This window comes from Papilio xuthus, unplaced genomic scaffold (genome assembly GCF_000836235.2).
Source record: "Papilio xuthus unplaced genomic scaffold, Pxut_1.1 DF828142.1, whole genome shotgun sequence".
Classification (NCBI taxonomy): domain Eukaryota; kingdom Metazoa; phylum Arthropoda; class Insecta; order Lepidoptera; family Papilionidae; genus Papilio; species Papilio xuthus.
Genome location: NW_013530507.1, coordinates 6,969,405 through 6,985,798, shown reverse-complemented (window position 1 = coordinate 6,985,798; position 16,394 = coordinate 6,969,405). Strand labels below are relative to the sequence as shown.

The 16,394-nt window shown below is 39.3% G+C and overlaps 3 protein-coding genes across 4 annotated transcripts in view; 2 read left to right on the top strand and 1 right to left on the bottom strand.

Annotated features, from left to right (window-relative positions):
* Positions 1–484: 484 nt before the first annotated feature.
* Positions 485–3,484, top strand: GstE12 (Glutathione S transferase E12). The gene is given in 5 exon segments (NM_001312105.1): positions 485–607; positions 1,962–2,118; positions 2,233–2,433; positions 2,999–3,112; positions 3,196–3,484. Coding segments are annotated over 5 exon segments (771 nt in total). The 5' UTR covers positions 485–527; the 3' UTR covers positions 3,415–3,484.
* A 266-nt stretch (positions 3,485–3,750) lies between these two features.
* Eps-15 (Epidermal growth factor receptor pathway substrate 15) overlaps positions 3,751–16,394 on the top strand; it is a 17,246-nt gene continuing 4,602 nt past the window's right edge. The window contains exons 1-16 of the mRNA XM_013307072.1: positions 3,751–3,820; positions 4,246–4,290; positions 8,310–8,444; positions 10,036–10,134; positions 10,247–10,408; positions 10,540–10,650; positions 10,758–11,000; positions 11,187–11,422; positions 11,566–11,743; positions 15,003–15,164; positions 15,247–15,336; positions 15,415–15,612; positions 15,697–15,843; positions 15,923–16,024; positions 16,113–16,193; positions 16,275–16,378. Coding sequence (XP_013162526.1) covers positions 3,794–3,820; positions 4,246–4,290; positions 8,310–8,444; positions 10,036–10,134; positions 10,247–10,408; positions 10,540–10,650; positions 10,758–11,000; positions 11,187–11,422; positions 11,566–11,743; positions 15,003–15,164; positions 15,247–15,336; positions 15,415–15,612; positions 15,697–15,843; positions 15,923–16,024; positions 16,113–16,193; positions 16,275–16,378 — 2,120 coding nt within the window. The 5' untranslated portion in view covers positions 3,751–3,793. The remainder of the gene's footprint in view (positions 3,821–4,245; positions 4,291–8,309; positions 8,445–10,035; positions 10,135–10,246; positions 10,409–10,539; positions 10,651–10,757; positions 11,001–11,186; positions 11,423–11,565; positions 11,744–15,002; positions 15,165–15,246; positions 15,337–15,414; positions 15,613–15,696; positions 15,844–15,922; positions 16,025–16,112; positions 16,194–16,274; positions 16,379–16,394) is intronic.
* Positions 11,751–14,765, bottom strand: LOC106114241 (uncharacterized). 2 transcript variants are annotated; one of them, XM_013307359.1, is made up of 9 exons: positions 14,646–14,765; positions 14,415–14,572; positions 14,091–14,270; positions 13,776–13,946; positions 13,464–13,536; positions 13,064–13,170; positions 12,826–13,004; positions 12,406–12,561; positions 11,751–12,248 (listed from the first exon to the last, which is right to left on the bottom strand). In XM_013307359.1, exons 1-9 carry the CDS (start codon positions 14,719–14,721, stop codon positions 12,050–12,052), a joined length of 1,299 nt encoding a protein of 432 aa, XP_013162813.1. In that variant the 5' UTR covers positions 14,722–14,765; the 3' UTR covers positions 11,751–12,049. The 2 variants fall into 2 exon arrangements, with proteins under 2 accessions (XP_013162813.1, XP_013162814.1); XM_013307360.1 differs by lacking the exons at positions 13,064–13,170; positions 13,464–13,536.

Below are 16,394 nucleotides of genomic sequence, written 5' to 3'. Positions count from 1 at the left end.
CTTGGTTTAACTGTCTCAAAACACACGGAACACTTTACTCAGTGCGTCCTCCTCGTAATGACTTACGGTGCAGGACTGATCTTGGCTTCTGGAAGCCGGCTCCATGTCCCTTACTTCCTGGTGGTCCGATAACTTAGTCCGAACGTCGCTGAATGCGGAAAGCGGTGTACCGCATACTGTGGAAGATTTTGGCATAAAAAGCAGTGGACTGATATAGGTTGATGGTAGCGAAGTATTCGTCAAATGTATTTGAAAACTTCATACAGAACCCCGTAATAAAGGGTAAACATGGTTTCAAAATTCGTCCAGTATGAGCAACATAAATAATTTAAAGGAATAAATCAAAATTACAATAAATATTAAACAGGTATCAGTTTCTGTCGATCGCAGTGTGAACAACAATACCTAAACTCGTCCGGTTGACGCGCACAAACTTGAGCATTCGCGCGCCATATTCCGGGCGAGCGTCACCTTCCCGCCACTTTGTTGTTGTTGGAAGCTGTTCGGAGTCATTGCTCGCGATCTCTATGTTCAGATTAAACATTATTAAAAATTTGACAATGGCTGCAAGGAATCCAACTCTACGCACTTACTCATCTAAAGTAAAGTGAGTATATATTTAGTTATAATTCTGAAGTACAACGTTCATATAAATAATATTAAGAATTTATGTACCTAGCAAGGCAACTTGAAAAAGAACTAACCCAGCGTTATTACAATTACCTACCTGTATCGTTTCTACCTACCTATATGATTTACTGAGTAAAGTCGTAGTTGTTTAAAAAGTTTACGTATTCCCTTATCAGAGTTTATTTTTTTTTAATTTCATGACAGAATAATGGCTTGTTTTTAGTTAATACTTTCTTTTTATAATGTTAACAGCGGCTTTTTATTTTATTACACAACTACGTTTTATTTAAAAATGATTGAAAAAACGAAACGCTTCTAAATTTTTTCACAGTGTAAAATGGCAAGGAAACAAACAGCCTACTAAATTCGCTAAAAATTGCGAAATGGCTACAACCCATTTACAGATGCTTTGCCTACCATTTCGACAGAGAATAGGATACACTGAAAGCACATATTTCTTCTTCCTTTTCGTTCCCTCCTCCGCCAAATCAAATTTCTTCCTGTCCTTTCCTCATAAGAAAGAAATGGGAAGAGAAAGTGAACTAAAATTAGGATTCCGGCACGCAACTTATAAGACGAGAGTCAACTTATTACTTGTAAAGGTACTTTATTAAAGGTATTAAAAGTACACTGCGTCATTCAGTTTTAATTTTGAATCGGCATACAATAGCTCTAAATTGATAAGAAGTATTTTGTATAAAAACTATGTCATCATTATCTTTCTTTTCAATAAGCCACTCAACTTGTTCTTAAAAAAATCGTATTAACATATTATATGTACAGTGGAGTGTATTATTACCAGTCGGAATTTTAAACGAGTCCTTCATGATTATTTTTTTAATATCATAAGTTGGCAGGCGTACGGGCGTGCACGTGAATTGATTGAAATAACGAAGCGACTACTACCCATAGACATTCGCAATTGTAGATACTTTGACTACATTTAATCAACGGAGGAGGAGTACGCACAGAAGGAGAGTATCCCTTCCCATACGTCCTCTCGTCGTCAAATCCTCTTCCCTTCCCATAATTTCTTTATAAGAAAGGGTGGAAGAGGAGGCGATTAAATTAGGCTCACGGCATGCACACTCATCCGTCGAAACGCGGAATTATTTCAACTTCACGCCTGTGTTCAGCGTAGTCTTAGTGTTGCGCTGGTCGAATCGGCCCATTCATGCAATAGATGTCGTTGCTGGTGTCAACCACTGCCAAATGAATGATGATTAATTAAAATTATAAATCTTACCCATTCGTATGTCTATTATGGATCGTTTTCAGTTCAGTTGCAGTTTAGTTGTTTTGTTATCCTATGTATTATGCTTATCTTTCAGAAGCCTCACAATAGGCGACAAGCTGATCTTGTACGGAGACGAAGCGTCACCGCCCGTGCGGTTCGTTCAGATGACAGCCTCCATCCTCGGGATTAACCTCGACTTCCGTAACGTCGATCTCTTTGGTGGTGAAAATAAGACGGAGTTTTACAAAAATGTTAGTATTCAGGTGGAATAATTTACTGTTAACTTAGAGTCTCCCGTGTAGTTATGGTGGTTTAAATTGTCAAACTTAAATGGTCTAATACAATTTTTGTGATAAAATTTTCAGATCAACCCCCTGCAGAAAGTTCCGTGTCTAATGACGCACGCCGAAGTGCTAGTGGACAGCCATGCGATCGCGCTGTACCTGTGCCGGCGCTGGGACACGGAGCACGTGCTCTACCCCCCCGGCGACCTCGCACAGGCTCACTGCGACGAGATACTATTCTACAACGCCACAACGCTCTTTCCCATTGACAGCGACATCTATGTGCGTTTATAGACAAATATGATATACTTAAGTAAAGCAATCTGGAGTAACACTCCCTTGTGTTTTGGATATTATTACAAGAATTAAATGCGGAGCCAATATTTTAGTTTGGAGTGAGCTTGACACTATTTTGTGAAGGGGAGGTAGATTGGAAGACACTTATCTATGATCCTTCTATCTATGAAATCGCTGAAATAGCGAAGTGACCGTTGCCCATAGACATACGCAATTGCATATGCGTTACCTACCTACCTTTAATCGACAGAGGACAGGATGCACAGAAAGAAAATATTTTCCCTTTGCATGCATCCTCTCATCCGGAAAGTCCACTTCCACTTCCCATCGTTTCCGCATAAGCAAAACGGTGGGAAAAGAAAGAGGACTAAATTAGGCCTCCGGGACGTACACTCATCAAACTGTACGCGGAATTGCTTCCATTTGACGCCTGTCTTCTGTGTGGTCGTGGTATTTCACCGGGCGAGCCGGGCCAATTCGTGCGAAGATGTTAAAGCGGGCTCTACCACTGTTAAAGTTTTATCATTGAATTATTATTTTTTATTTACAGACAAAATTCTTTGCTGGTATTCCTGCTAGCAAAGAAAGAATTGATGATTGGTTAAAAGCGCTGGACTTCTTAGAAAATAGACTGAAAAATTACGAGTGGCTTGCTGGCGACAAAGTAAGTCCTTTTTAATCACTACTTCTCCTTACATTACTACGTATTTAAAGACATGATTTTGATATTATCATGTATTGCTTCAGATGATGCTTGCAGACATTTGCGCTGTGGCCACAATATCGACGGTGCTTTGCTCAATACCATTAGCAGATCATCATGTTAAACTGAGACGCTGGTTTAATGAAATTGAGCAGCAACCTTTTTATAACATTAACAAAAGAGGTCTGGAGCGTTTAATGAAGTTTGTAACCGCAGTTAAAGTTGGCAGATTTCAGCCGGGAGGGGATATTGACCAAAACTGAAATATTTATGCCTGTACAACTTAATATGTGTTTATGATTTTTTGTGATTAGTGCAATAAAATTTAGAAGTATCTATTGCTTGTCATTTGCAGAAATTATTTATTCTTAATAACAGACCGATAAGGTCTTATGTTTATAAAGTAAGCAAGTAAGTCTGCGAATTCCAAAAGATATTATTTTTATAATCTTATGCTTCCGAGAATAATATAATGATCAAAATTTTGTTACCAATCCCCATATTCATCAACCTTAGGAAAGAAAATAAAATTCTAACCATAGATTTTGATTTTGAAAAGGCAATTTTAATAAGCTTCCTAGAAATGTCAAGTTCTCTGTAGTCTATGGACTCTATTGATTGGTCAACGAGGAGATGTAAAAAATGGCTGCCTTGCCTTCTCCTACTCAGGTAGAATAAAGTAGATATAAATTATTAAAACAACATTGTTTTTTCAAACAAGAGTAAAAACTAAAATTCATTAAATTTGTAATAATTGAGTGCAGCAAAATTACCCGGTCGTTTATCGTGTTTGAGTAGCAAATCGTTACAAAGTGTCATGTACTGGTTTCGCTGTTTTGAAAATTGTGAATTACAATGAAATTTGCTAGAATATATGCCAGTATCTAGTCACATTTTAGTGAAGTGGACGTTTTCTGGTGTTCATACAAATTTTTTTAGTATATTTTGCAATTTGTTACCTAATTACATCAATTTTTGCGCGAACATTTAATGTCAGAGTGTAATGTCACACCCATGTAACGCTCGTTTAAACGCGAATTAAACAATATTTTCGAGTGATATAAACACTAAAAATGTGGCTTAACGGATTGCAGGTGGCAGGGACCCACAGTTCTATATACGAAGCCTATTATCACCAAGTAAGTACATTTTTCCTTTGCTCACACTAAAACAGTGTAGTTCAGATAAGTTAATGGTTTATTTTACAATGATTTATGTTAATTAAAGGAATAAAAGTCTAATGTAATGATCAATACTTAAATTGTATAAATGATTGTCTATAAATGTTGTAAGTCGTAATTATAAATAGAAATCTATAAGACTTCGCATTACTAACAGCTTTCTAGATTTCGCCATGACTCTTTAGTCTCTTCAAATTTTTTGTAGTTTTCATGCAAGTAACGCCCCAGTATTTTGTACAAAGTCACGCCTGTCGTAAGATTTAAGTGACATTTGATATCAAAGTACTTGGTCTCAAATTGAGATGTGAAAAGAAAACAATTGATCATGTTTCTTAAATGTTTACGTTGGTGTTGAATAGACTTTGAATAAATTCAAATTGTGTAATTAAAGTGCCCATTGTAAAGTCCTGATATTATTTGGATAATAATAATAGTTATTATGATATTTAAAAGAAGTATTATAAGAAAATTTTAATCTAAGTAAATGTGTACAATGGCCAATTATGTTAAAATCTATAAGAAAAAGATTGGTTGCTAGAAAGCTCTTCTATCAGGGAGTAACATTGACTAAATTTTAAATTTGCTTAACCTATCTCTTCTATGAAAACATGCTCACTAACTTTATGTCCTATTTATTCTCTAAAAATATATTATTTTACATTAATTTCAATATGGTCTTATATAACTGCATCTTTTACATTTTGCATCATTTAAAAAGTTGTAAGTATGTATGTAATTTAAGACTATGTATATGTTTATCTTTATGTTAACTTCTGCTATACAATGTGTTTTATATACTTTATCTCACTGTCACAGTCACTGTCTTATTCACACACCAAACAAAATTGGGTTGGGATATCAAATATTCTAGTTCATATTCTTCACCCACTTCCAGTTATGCCCCAACTTTTAGTTCTGATCCATCTCCATTTGATTACCCCAATGTATATGCTGTAACCAGCATTTTCTTCTTTCTATTTTTTTTTTAAAATAACTTGTTCAAACATGTTATCATATTATATAATAGAGCATTTCAAATAAATGCTAGAAAGATTCCCATTATGGAGATAAATAGGTTATTTCCACAATTATTTTAATCATTATATTATTATATAACCTTTAACAAAGGCCTTTAATTTTATTATAGAGAATGCATGTGTATATTTAAGTACATAAAACATTAATCACTAAATTTATTTATATTTGGAGATAAAAATATATAAGAGTGAAAAGTATCTTGTGTGTTACTCGGGACTATGTTCTATATCTGTACCCAATTTTATTAATATATGTTAAACAATTAGAGTTATCTAGTTAATATAAATATAAAAACAATGAATATCACAGATAGCACATGCATCTTTTCAGACTATGTACTACAGCTATACTAAATTTCATCATGATCCATGAAGCGATTCTAGAGATAATCAGTAACAATCATCCATCCATCTATCCATCAAAACATTCACATTTACAATATTAGTAAGAGGTTATAGTATTATGGCTTATGCAAATTTTCAACAAGACCGTGCAACTCGGTGATTAGTGTTATACTGTTAAAACATTAGTAGCTTTCTCAATGATAAATCAGATTTCTTTATTGCTGTTATTATCTGTAAATTGGTTAAATTGGAAGCAAACAAATAAATGTTAAATAAAAATACCTACTGTAGATAAGCAAAAATAATTAAGAATTGATTATGGGGTTATACTGTTTGTTTCTGTTATGTACATGTTAAGTAAATACTTATGGCGTGAATCATTTTTGAAATTGACTTTTAACAACCTCAATTATTTCATAGTAATGTTTAAACTGTTTGAAATAAGATGCATTTCACTTTAAATCTTCACTTTTAAAAGATTAGCCTTTAGCAGTGCCAGTTTTTTATCAAGCTATTAGTGAAGGATTTGTTAAAGAGTGCTTAAATCCTTCAATATTACATTTTTGAGTAGTTCAGTCTCAGTAACTTGAAACTGTTGAATTGCAGAATTTATTATTTCTATATTTTGGTTGAAACTGTATTTTTGTGTCAGATTAAATCAAATTCCATTGAGTTTATGTTTCGTAAATCATTTATTTTTTCTTTAAGTTCTATTTTTTTAATTTTTAAAGATGTGAAAAGACTTCAAAGGGAGACAATAGAAAGGCCATTTTTCTTTTTTATAATAATAATTTGTTTTAATTTTTAAAAATTGTTTTAATTAACATTGTAAATTAAACTATCAAGCTACAATTCTATTTGATTAGGTCCAGTAACCTAATAAATGGACCTAATTTCTATATTTTGGCCTTCAAGAGACATAAATAATTGGCATAATGCCTAGATCCTCATAAATCATTGAAAATGTCTTAGTTTTGCCAATATTTTAAATGCACCCAAATGCAAGCATAGATTTATTTGACCAATCTAAAACATGTTTCTTTTAATAATATAATATTTAATAATTGTTTATATATTTCATTATTAAATGATTGGTTACTGTATTTTAACCCTAATAAATATAGTTACGCAATTTTGTAGAAGGAATTTTAGGAGCTGTTCAGAAAGTGCAATGAAGAGATTTGGACATGTTGTTTTTGCTAATTTTATCGCGTTCGCTCTTCCAATCGGCGAACATGCGTTTTTGACTTTTCGTCAACGCGAGAAAACCGTGTAGTGCGTAACTTTAAGATGTAAAAGAAATATCAGTGATGCTTGTTTGTGGCCGTACAATTTCTTTTCGTATAAATTTAGTTTGCGTTTCATATCAAATCAATATTTTACTTGCAGTAGCTTTTTACGGCACATAAAAGTCGTAAGTATTGATTAAGTAATATTTGTGTAGACTTCTTTCTTCTTGTGAGTAAAGTTTAAGCCGCCTATAAAATTTTATTTAGCTATAAATTTATTTATATTTTTCTTATGAATATCTCTACGTCATATAGCGATAAGCAATGACACGAATAGAACGATCATTTGATAATGAAGATTTCAATATGTATTCAATTTAACAAGATTGTGTACATAAGACAACAATTCAGCTAATCCATACGTTCTGACAGTCGTCATTTTGTACCTAGGGCTTTACTTCTTTATAGTTTTTAAGATGATTACACTTTTTAAATAAGACTAAAGTGCTACAAATATGAGAAATAAGGTCAAACTTTTGGGCGCCGGAATCTCGTCTGCAATAAGATCAATAAACCAAAAGCGTCTCAAATATTTCAGTCACGTTTTCTTACGCCACTTTTAGTTCAAAATCAAAGTAAAATTATTAATCGGCTAATTTAATTGACGCATTCATCACCGTTTAATATTGTTGAAATAAACGATAAACCTTAGTTTACGTAATTACTTTTCAAGATGAGCACTGTGGTGTATCAAAGTATAGGGTTTTGGTAAAAACAATACAAAGGAGATTATAATATAAATAAGTAAAAATTGATTTTGTCTTCAAAAGTCTACACTCAGTTTGTTTTTTTGTATTTTTACTAAAACTTGTTACGATAATATAGCAATATTACACAAGTCGTCCCTAGTGAATGTGTCCTCTAACAATATGATAATCAAATGCTAATTGCTCAAGCTACAAGGACGTCCTCGCATATGGAGCATCCTCAGAGGTGCTCCGAGTGTTTCCGACGATGTTCCCCGGCTCTCGGACTCCCCAGACACCCTGCCCCCATACTCCCAAGCGCGCATCACAATATAGTATCCTTAAGTTTATGCGTTCGTCTTTGTGCTTCCTCTGCTGCACTGAATCACCTGTCCCGGATTCAATTTAAGTCAATTGTGAATTTATTGAACAAGTTATATAATATTGAACAGTTTTGTTTTCTGCAAGCTTGCGAAGAAATGATTCGCATTATTATTTACATTGTTATGTCCGAAAACCATATAACTTCATAAACTCGAGTCTCCAAATTATAAAGCCGAATATCTTTAGTGCTCAATCGCTTTGTTTCTATTTCTAAGTATTAACATAACATTTTTCAGGTTGACCCTAACGGCACAGGGGCGATCCAAGCTTTGGACGCCGCTCGGTTCCTGAAGAAGTCCCGCCTCAGCGATGTCGTGCTCAGCAAGATATGGGACCTCTCCGATCCCAATGGCAAGGGATACTTGGACAAGGTACGAATAAAAACACAAGCACGCAGCATACAGCAAGGCATATTGCAACAAACATTTTAATATCAGGTTTCTTTCGTCAAATTATCTAGTACTATTAAAAAATGTACTTGGAAGCCTAAAAAACGTGATTATTTTTTAAAACACGCAACCATTAACATCGAAATTCTGAACTGCTTTGTGTGTGTGCGCAACTCGTTATCCAAAATTGTTCAATAGTCATCAGTCGATATAGAAACCTAATAAATTCGTCATCTCACTGTATTGACAGAGATCGCGTCTGATAATAATTATAGTCTGATTATGGCGTAGTGGCTCGAGTGGAGCACAATCGAGGTCGTCGCCGATCGATGAGTAGAATTAAAATGCAGCTGAATCTAACATAAGATAAAACATTTTGTTCTCGTCTTTTTAACAAAAGTTTTCAATGGATTGATTTTAAGATGCCTCAGACGGTTTGAAAATCAGCACACATATTGTGATTCGATGAAAATATACTATACTGGTGACGATGAAATTTAATAATATTTTTGTTTGTAAGTTTATTGGAACGGTTTAATTTACTCGATGCGAGCTCTGGTTAAACGCGTTCATTGTTTTTGACTAGTGTACAAGTGAAGAATAGCGCTTTCTACATTAACTGATGAAACCTATATCTGTTTTTATGATACGTTTACAAGTATAGCTGAAAAAGAACATTTACCCTGGGTTTCTGAGGCAAAAATTTCCGTTGAAAACTTATTGTTATCACTGTTTTGTCAGAAATAATAACAAAGATATGTTTTATACAAAGATTTTGGAATATTCAAGTAAGGTGATGACAGTATTTTTATGAGATTTTTACAGAAATAGTAAAGTAGAATTTCATAATCAAGTATATGTTTGTTGTAATAATTTATTTGGTTTCATCTCGCGGAGTCGGCTAGGCGATGCGACGTCGCATCCCATTGTTATCTCTAGCACGTGTCTTGTGTTTTTCATATTTATTTCTACCAGAGATACGCTTAGAAAAGCTGATTTAAAATAACGGTTGTATATTTTAATAAATTCTCATAGATCGCAGAACATCGACATACTATATTTCAAATTAAACTAGTTATTACAATTGAAAGTGCCTTTACATTATTTGAGGCAGATAAAACGAGCATAGTATGTGCGCGGACGCCGGCTGTCGCAAGAGATATCGTTATCTCGTGGTTTGTTTGCCGCTATGCGACAGCTGACAGTCGTTCACCATTGTACATTTGATGACACTGTTTGATGACTTTATAGCTTTGTTTTTCAAATTTTCACCAAAGATATCTAGTTGGTTGTATGTTTTTTATTTTCCCTTAATTGTCACATGATAAGGTGTTAAACAATTTAACTTAACGTTTATACGTTTATATAACGTTAGGTTTAGGTTTTAGTTCCCACTGTATGGTACCGCCTTGTGTATTTTAAAGACTATTTGGATGTCATCAGTAAGGTTAGAACCTTGATTGTTGGTGTTTACGTCAGACATGTTTTTACACGGTACGGAAGCTATGTGAAATGCAACCTCCTTTGTAATTGTAGTATAAGATAGTTCACGTGTGCGTTTGTGTGTTTGCAGGCGGGGCTGTTCGTTGCGCTGAAGCTGGTGGCGCTGGCGCAGGCCGGCAAGGACATCAACATGACCAACATACACAGTGAGGCGCCGCCCCCTAAAGTCGTACGTACAAACTTTGACATTTTGTTGGACTGTTTTGTGACTACAAAAACAGGAAACTTTGTAAGACGTCTGTACTGTGTTCTTAGTGTTATAAGGATTTTATATATACTAGGGCGAATTGCCGAAAGTGCCGCCGGCGAGCGCCTCCCCCGTGCCCGCCCCCGCAGCACCCGGCGCGGCCGGAGACTGGAGCATCAAGCCGGCTGAGCGCGAGAAGTACAGCCAGCTGTTCGACTCCCTGCAGCCAAACAACGGACTTATACCCGGCAACAAGGTTTGTGTGCATATTAGAGCTTCTCTTTTATCACTTCTTGTGTTATTTTAATGTTTGTTCGGTTCAATAAGCGAGTAAAATCAAACGCGATACGTTTTTCCGCTTCATGTGTTCTATGTATTGATTTTCAGGTGAAAGGAGTTTTGATGGAGTCAAAATTACCGTTAGAGACCCTCGGGAAGATCTGGGATTTAGCAGATCAGGACAAAGATGGCATGTTGGATAGACACGAGTTTATTGTGGTGAGTGAATACAAGAAAAATTTAATGTGATTACAATCACAATGTTAATTATAAAAAGTAAATTATATATGTAACCTTAAATAACTTTGAATTGTGACAATGTGCAGGCGATGCACCTGGTGTACAAGGCGCTGGAGAAGCACGCGGTGCCGACCTGCCTGCCGCCCGAGCTGCGCGCGCGCCCGGCACGCCCGCCCAGCCGCCCGCCCAGTCGCCCCGCCTCCCGCCCTCCTTCTCGCCCACCCTCGCCCCAGCCCCGCCCCCCGCCGCCCCGCCCTCATCCGCCGCCGCAGCACGCGCAGCCGCAGTCCAATGCCTCCCTGCTCGAGGGACTTCTAGATCTTTCCAGTGTGAGTTTGCACTACATTTATCGATTTATGTATCAATTATTACAACAATTTAATAGAAAGTAAATGTTGTAAAAGAAATAAATTCAATATTCATTTTGGGATCCGGCTCGAAGGACTGCTAGTCCACTTGCATTAATGTTCTTAACAAAATATAACTATGAATAGAATTGTAATTTGTATTTCCAGCCGACATCGACCCCTGCGAACAGCGTGCCCGGCATGGCGAGCGTGCCCCCCAACATGGGGAGCGTGGGCAGCATGGCCGGCATGTCGAGCATGGGGCCGACGCCGGCGGAGCGCGCGCAGTACGACGCGCAGTTCGAGGCGGCGGACATGGACCGCGACGGGCTGGTCTCCGGCGCTGAGATCCGCGACACCTTCCTGCGCAGCGGACTGCCGCAGCAGATCCTCGCGCACATCTGGTACCTCATATTATGCAGCGGCTGAATATTGTTGATGTTTGATGACAATTTATATATGAATGTAGAAGCGATAGAGGTGTGAGTAATATTGTTAGCGGTGAGCTGTGAGCGGTCGACAGTGTAATGTGTGTGTGTGTGCGCAGGGCGCTGTGCGACAGCGGCGGTGTGGGCAAGCTGACGCGGCTGCAGTTCTCGACGGCCATGTGGCTGGTGCAGCGCGCGATGCGCGGCATTCCCCTCCCCACCACGCTGCCGCCGCATCTGCTGCAGCCTCCGAACCCACCGCACGCACCACTCGCACCACTCCCCCCGCCCACACAGGTAACGCCCACCTCATACCACCTTGTAATTTAACAAAGAGTTACAATAACTTACATTTTAAAAGAATGAAATTAAAACGAATAGTAAATCTTTAATGGTTATACTAGAAGCTTACTTGACAATGATATATAATTTAGAATAAAATAAAAATAGGTAAGTAAGGTATGAGACAACAACGACGATGTGACGACAAGGACGACTAAACTCGACGTCAGTACGGAACTATTTTTTTTTAAATATCGTCCATATATTTATTTTGCTCTTAAAGTACTTTAAAAATGAACCGACAAAGGTTGCAATGCGATGTTATCGTGCGTGTGATGGTGTGAGAGGTGTGCGAGGTGTGACACGTGTGAGACAGAGGTGGAGGTGATGCAGGGCGCGGTGCAGCAGCGCCAGGCCGCACACCACGCCCAGCTGCGTCACTCGCCCGCCGCACTTCTCGCGGGACTCGCTGAATAACTTCAACTTTATCACACCTGACAGCTTCTCGCCCTCCCAGCAGCTGGAGATTACATAAACAAACCATATTTCTATCTTTTCTCTTTTGTCAAATATCAAAGATAGGGATGATAATAAGTTTTATATAGAGAATTCAGTCTCAGAAACCCATGGTTAATCAACTCTAAAAGTGGCACTAACGAGTGTGGGATGTAACACACCTATAAACATTGGAGTCTGTGTACTCGGCGCTGACGATGACGATGTGATCTCTGGCATTGAGATGCATCCTGCCCGCAGTGCTGATGTCCAGCTCCCGCGGGACCACCTCTCTGTTTCCTATCCACCACGTCACCGGCCTGTCTTCTAATGCACTGCTGTAGTACATGAAAAAGAGTTTCCTATGAAAAATATCATGTTAGCCTATTTATTCAACGTATTTAACAAGTTTAATAGTACCATGATAAAACAATGTTTACTGCTTTCCTGCCTTTTTTGAATTAGTACTTCCTTTTAAGTTTAAACAACTAAGTAATGTAACATTTCTTATTCGAGTAAGTTAAAGTTCAAGGTCACTGCAAAAATGAGCTTTTCGTTCACGGGGATAATATTGAATACGTTGCGTGCAACTATGACTGTACCCCGGACACTTGAGCAGCACAGCGGCGCCCCGGGGGGCGAAGTGCATGTCCCGGGAGGGGGGCGGGGGCTGCGGGGGCTCCCTCTGACAGAGGGAGAACACGCCCTCGCTGTTGTTGGCTCGCTCCAACACCTCCCCGTTGCTCGCGCGCACCTCGAATATGTCGCTCTTACAGGGCACCTGAAACACCTCGACTTTCTTTCCACTCGTTCTACTCGGAAAGGGAGAGATATTGATACCTTGCAAAGTCCAATCATTATTTCATTATTTCTCGTAGCAACCGCCGGTAGGTCTATTATAGTCACTGGCAATAGATTTGATTTGCAAGGAATTCCGTCAGGAAATGCTATAAATTTAAAAATAACTATATAAATATAACTTCAAAATTTACCTATAATAATTTGTTTGCCAATTCAATTGTACATTTGCATATTGATAGTTGAATGTGCTTCGCCTTTATCAGCAAAGTAACTAGGTCATGGCTTCAATTTAATTTTCAAATTTACCATAAAATTGATTTGTACGCATTTATTATCCATATCAAAATAAGGTTACACAGCGCGTAGTTATTGTTTTATACTTTCCTTTAAAGAAAGTGTATGGAAGCGTATTGAATTTTAAATATAAATAAAACGTTACCTTGAAATAACTTAATATCTTCATTCCTCAGTAAAACGTTGTTAGATTCGGAAGAATTATATTTGACATTAGACTGAAATACAAAAAGATTAAGCAAAACAACTCATGGTGAGTAAATTCATGTGTTGTAATAAAAAATACCGGTTGTTGCACAAATGTGCAGACTTGCGCTTCCTTATTCATTGTCGATTAAAGTTTGGTAACGCATCTGCTAATGATATCTATGGGGAGCAGTCGCTTCGCTATTTTGGCGAATTTTCCCTAAATTTAGGTTTGTAATGAAAATAAAAACAAAACGCTACAGTCACGTACCCCGCTCGTGTCAGTATACCGCACGCAACAGTAACCATAGCGTCTCTGCCGACCGACCTGACCGCACCGGCTGCAGCCGCTCCATGCAGACCATCTGATGAAGACCAGTAGCTTGGAGCTTAGGCGTGCAGGGGGAGAGGGGTATGGACCGTGAGATGTTAGCGGCTTCACCTGCAAATAGGGACTTAGTACAGAAGTTATAGAAAACAATCGACTCGAATCATTTACCCAAAAGTCGGGAACAACCAATATTAATTACTAAGGTATATTAAATACTCTCTTTAAATAGTCTGTTCTATCCGGGGACTTACTAACCACATTATATTTGTCGTCATCGTCCAGAACTTGCAAGACGACCAAACTGCTGACAATAGATCCAACGTTACATTGGTATACTCCCCTGTCTGATTGTTGCACGTAATATATAGTGAGGTTGCCATCCTCCACTGCCGTCTCCTTTTCTTCCATAGGACTGAATGTTACGTTGTAGATTGACTGAAACGACAGACATAAAGAACAAGAAAAAATTAATATAAAACCTGTCTTCAAATCGATAAAAAAATCTGTGAAGGGATAATTATAAACTAAGTTTTTTAAAATATTAATTCGATGTCAGGTTTAAATATTTTTGAATAATACCTCTGCATACAGCCATGTCACTTTCTGTTGCTCTCTAGCACCACCACAAGGCAAGCGCGCAACTGAACCTTCGTAGGCGGATATAGCATGACATCGAATCTTATGTTCTTTCAAATAATCAGCAAGTCTGGTGGCATTGTGTGCCTCTTTGGCATCTTCTGTAATTAATTATAAAATTAAAATATATGCTAATATAGATTTTGTATCCATAGATATTTGCTTGAAATTTACCTGCATCTATATCTGCTAACACGTCGACGTGGTTCTTCGTAAATATTACTAAAATTATAATTTTTACTATATGCATTTTATTTGTTCGATTGACATTTGAGCTGTTTGAATTGTTTCTGTGCTTTTCATTTTAAAGTTTGAATGTAGAATGTGTTTACAAGTTTTGGAATTATAAAAGGAAACTGGATTTTATGGAACTTTAGAGATTTTGAAACTATTTCTATTTTCCTCTGTTGAACATCTTTGCATAAGAACTGCCATACTAAGGGAAATATTTAGTGCAATTTTATGTGTAGTGGATCATCATCACATAATGAGTTTGAGTGCGGCAGTTAATGTAAGTGTGATGTCGTGCAGCCCGAGGCGGGACTGAACCTGGGCCCGCAGCCGACGCCGGAGCTGGAGGCGATAGCGCGCGAGGCGGACGCGCTGGCGCGGGAGAGGCTCGCGCTGGAGGCCGAGGTCGCCGCCAAGCAGCAGGACCTCATCGCCAAGGAGGGGGAGGCCGACAGCTTGCAGGTGAGGGAGAGACATATTGCGAGAGCGAGATGAACATATTGTCGCTTATATCTATTCCAATACTGTTAATATATGTTTCCAGCGCGAACTCGACACGTTGACGGCCACTTTGAAACAATTAGAGAATCAGAAGGGCGAAGCACAAAAGCGACTTAATGATCTAAAGACACAGGTGAGGAAACTTTTATTGATTTTCATAACATTTTCATTAGAACCATAGGTTGAGTGAGTGGTCGTGGTGCGTGTGCAGGTGGAGAAGCTGCGGTCTCAGGCGAGCGCGCAGGAGGCGGCGGCCGCGGAGACGGAGGCGGAGGTGGCGGGCCGGCGCGCAGCTGCGCAGTCTCAGCGCGCGCAGGAGCAGGCGCTGCACGCCGAGCTGCGCGACGCCGAGGCCGCCGCGGACGCGCTCACTGCGCAGCTGCAGCGCACCGTGCTCGCGCTCAGTCAGGTACCAGTCAGCGACCTTACAGTCGCCTCGTGCACAGAGCGTGTATGTCTGTGCTGTGTGTCTGAGAGTGCGCGTGTGCTTCAGGCGCGGGTGAAGATCGACCACCTGGAGGAACACGAGCGCGCGATGGAGGCAGCGCTGGAGGCGATGTCTGCTGGCAGCGCACCCGCAGCGCTGCAGCCGCTGCACGAGCCCCAGTACCTGCAGCGCCTGGCGCGAGGCGCGTCGCTCGTGAGTACTGTGCGGCCGCTTTCGTCGATGCTTTCATTAATAAGACACGAAGGAGACTAAGCTAGTAAGAAATGTGCAGGACGATGAGCCGTTCCCCGAGCCGACGACGAACTCTCACTCCGCGGACCCCTTCGCTCCTAGCGACCCCTTCGCGCCCCCCGGCGGCGCCACACACGCTCAGGTTTGTAATTCTCATATTTAGTTGAGTTTGTTTTTGTTTATTAATTATTACCGTTCCAATAATGATACTGTGTATGCGCACATTACAGGACGGTTTCGGTGCGGATCCGTTCGCCGGCGACGCGTTCGCCCCCAGCGAGCCCGCAGCCGCCACCGCCACCACCAATGACGTAAGCTTCTCATTTGATTGACCGAAAAATGTAATTAACTGGATTCAATTAAAGTGACGCAATATTTGTGTGTGTATCCAGAGCGCATGGGAGTCGGACCCGTTCGCAGTGCTGCACGCACCGACGCGGGGCTCCGCCGCCCCCGCAGCCCCCGCAGCGCCCGCAGCACCGGCGGAGGGCAAGCGGCACAAGACGCCGCCC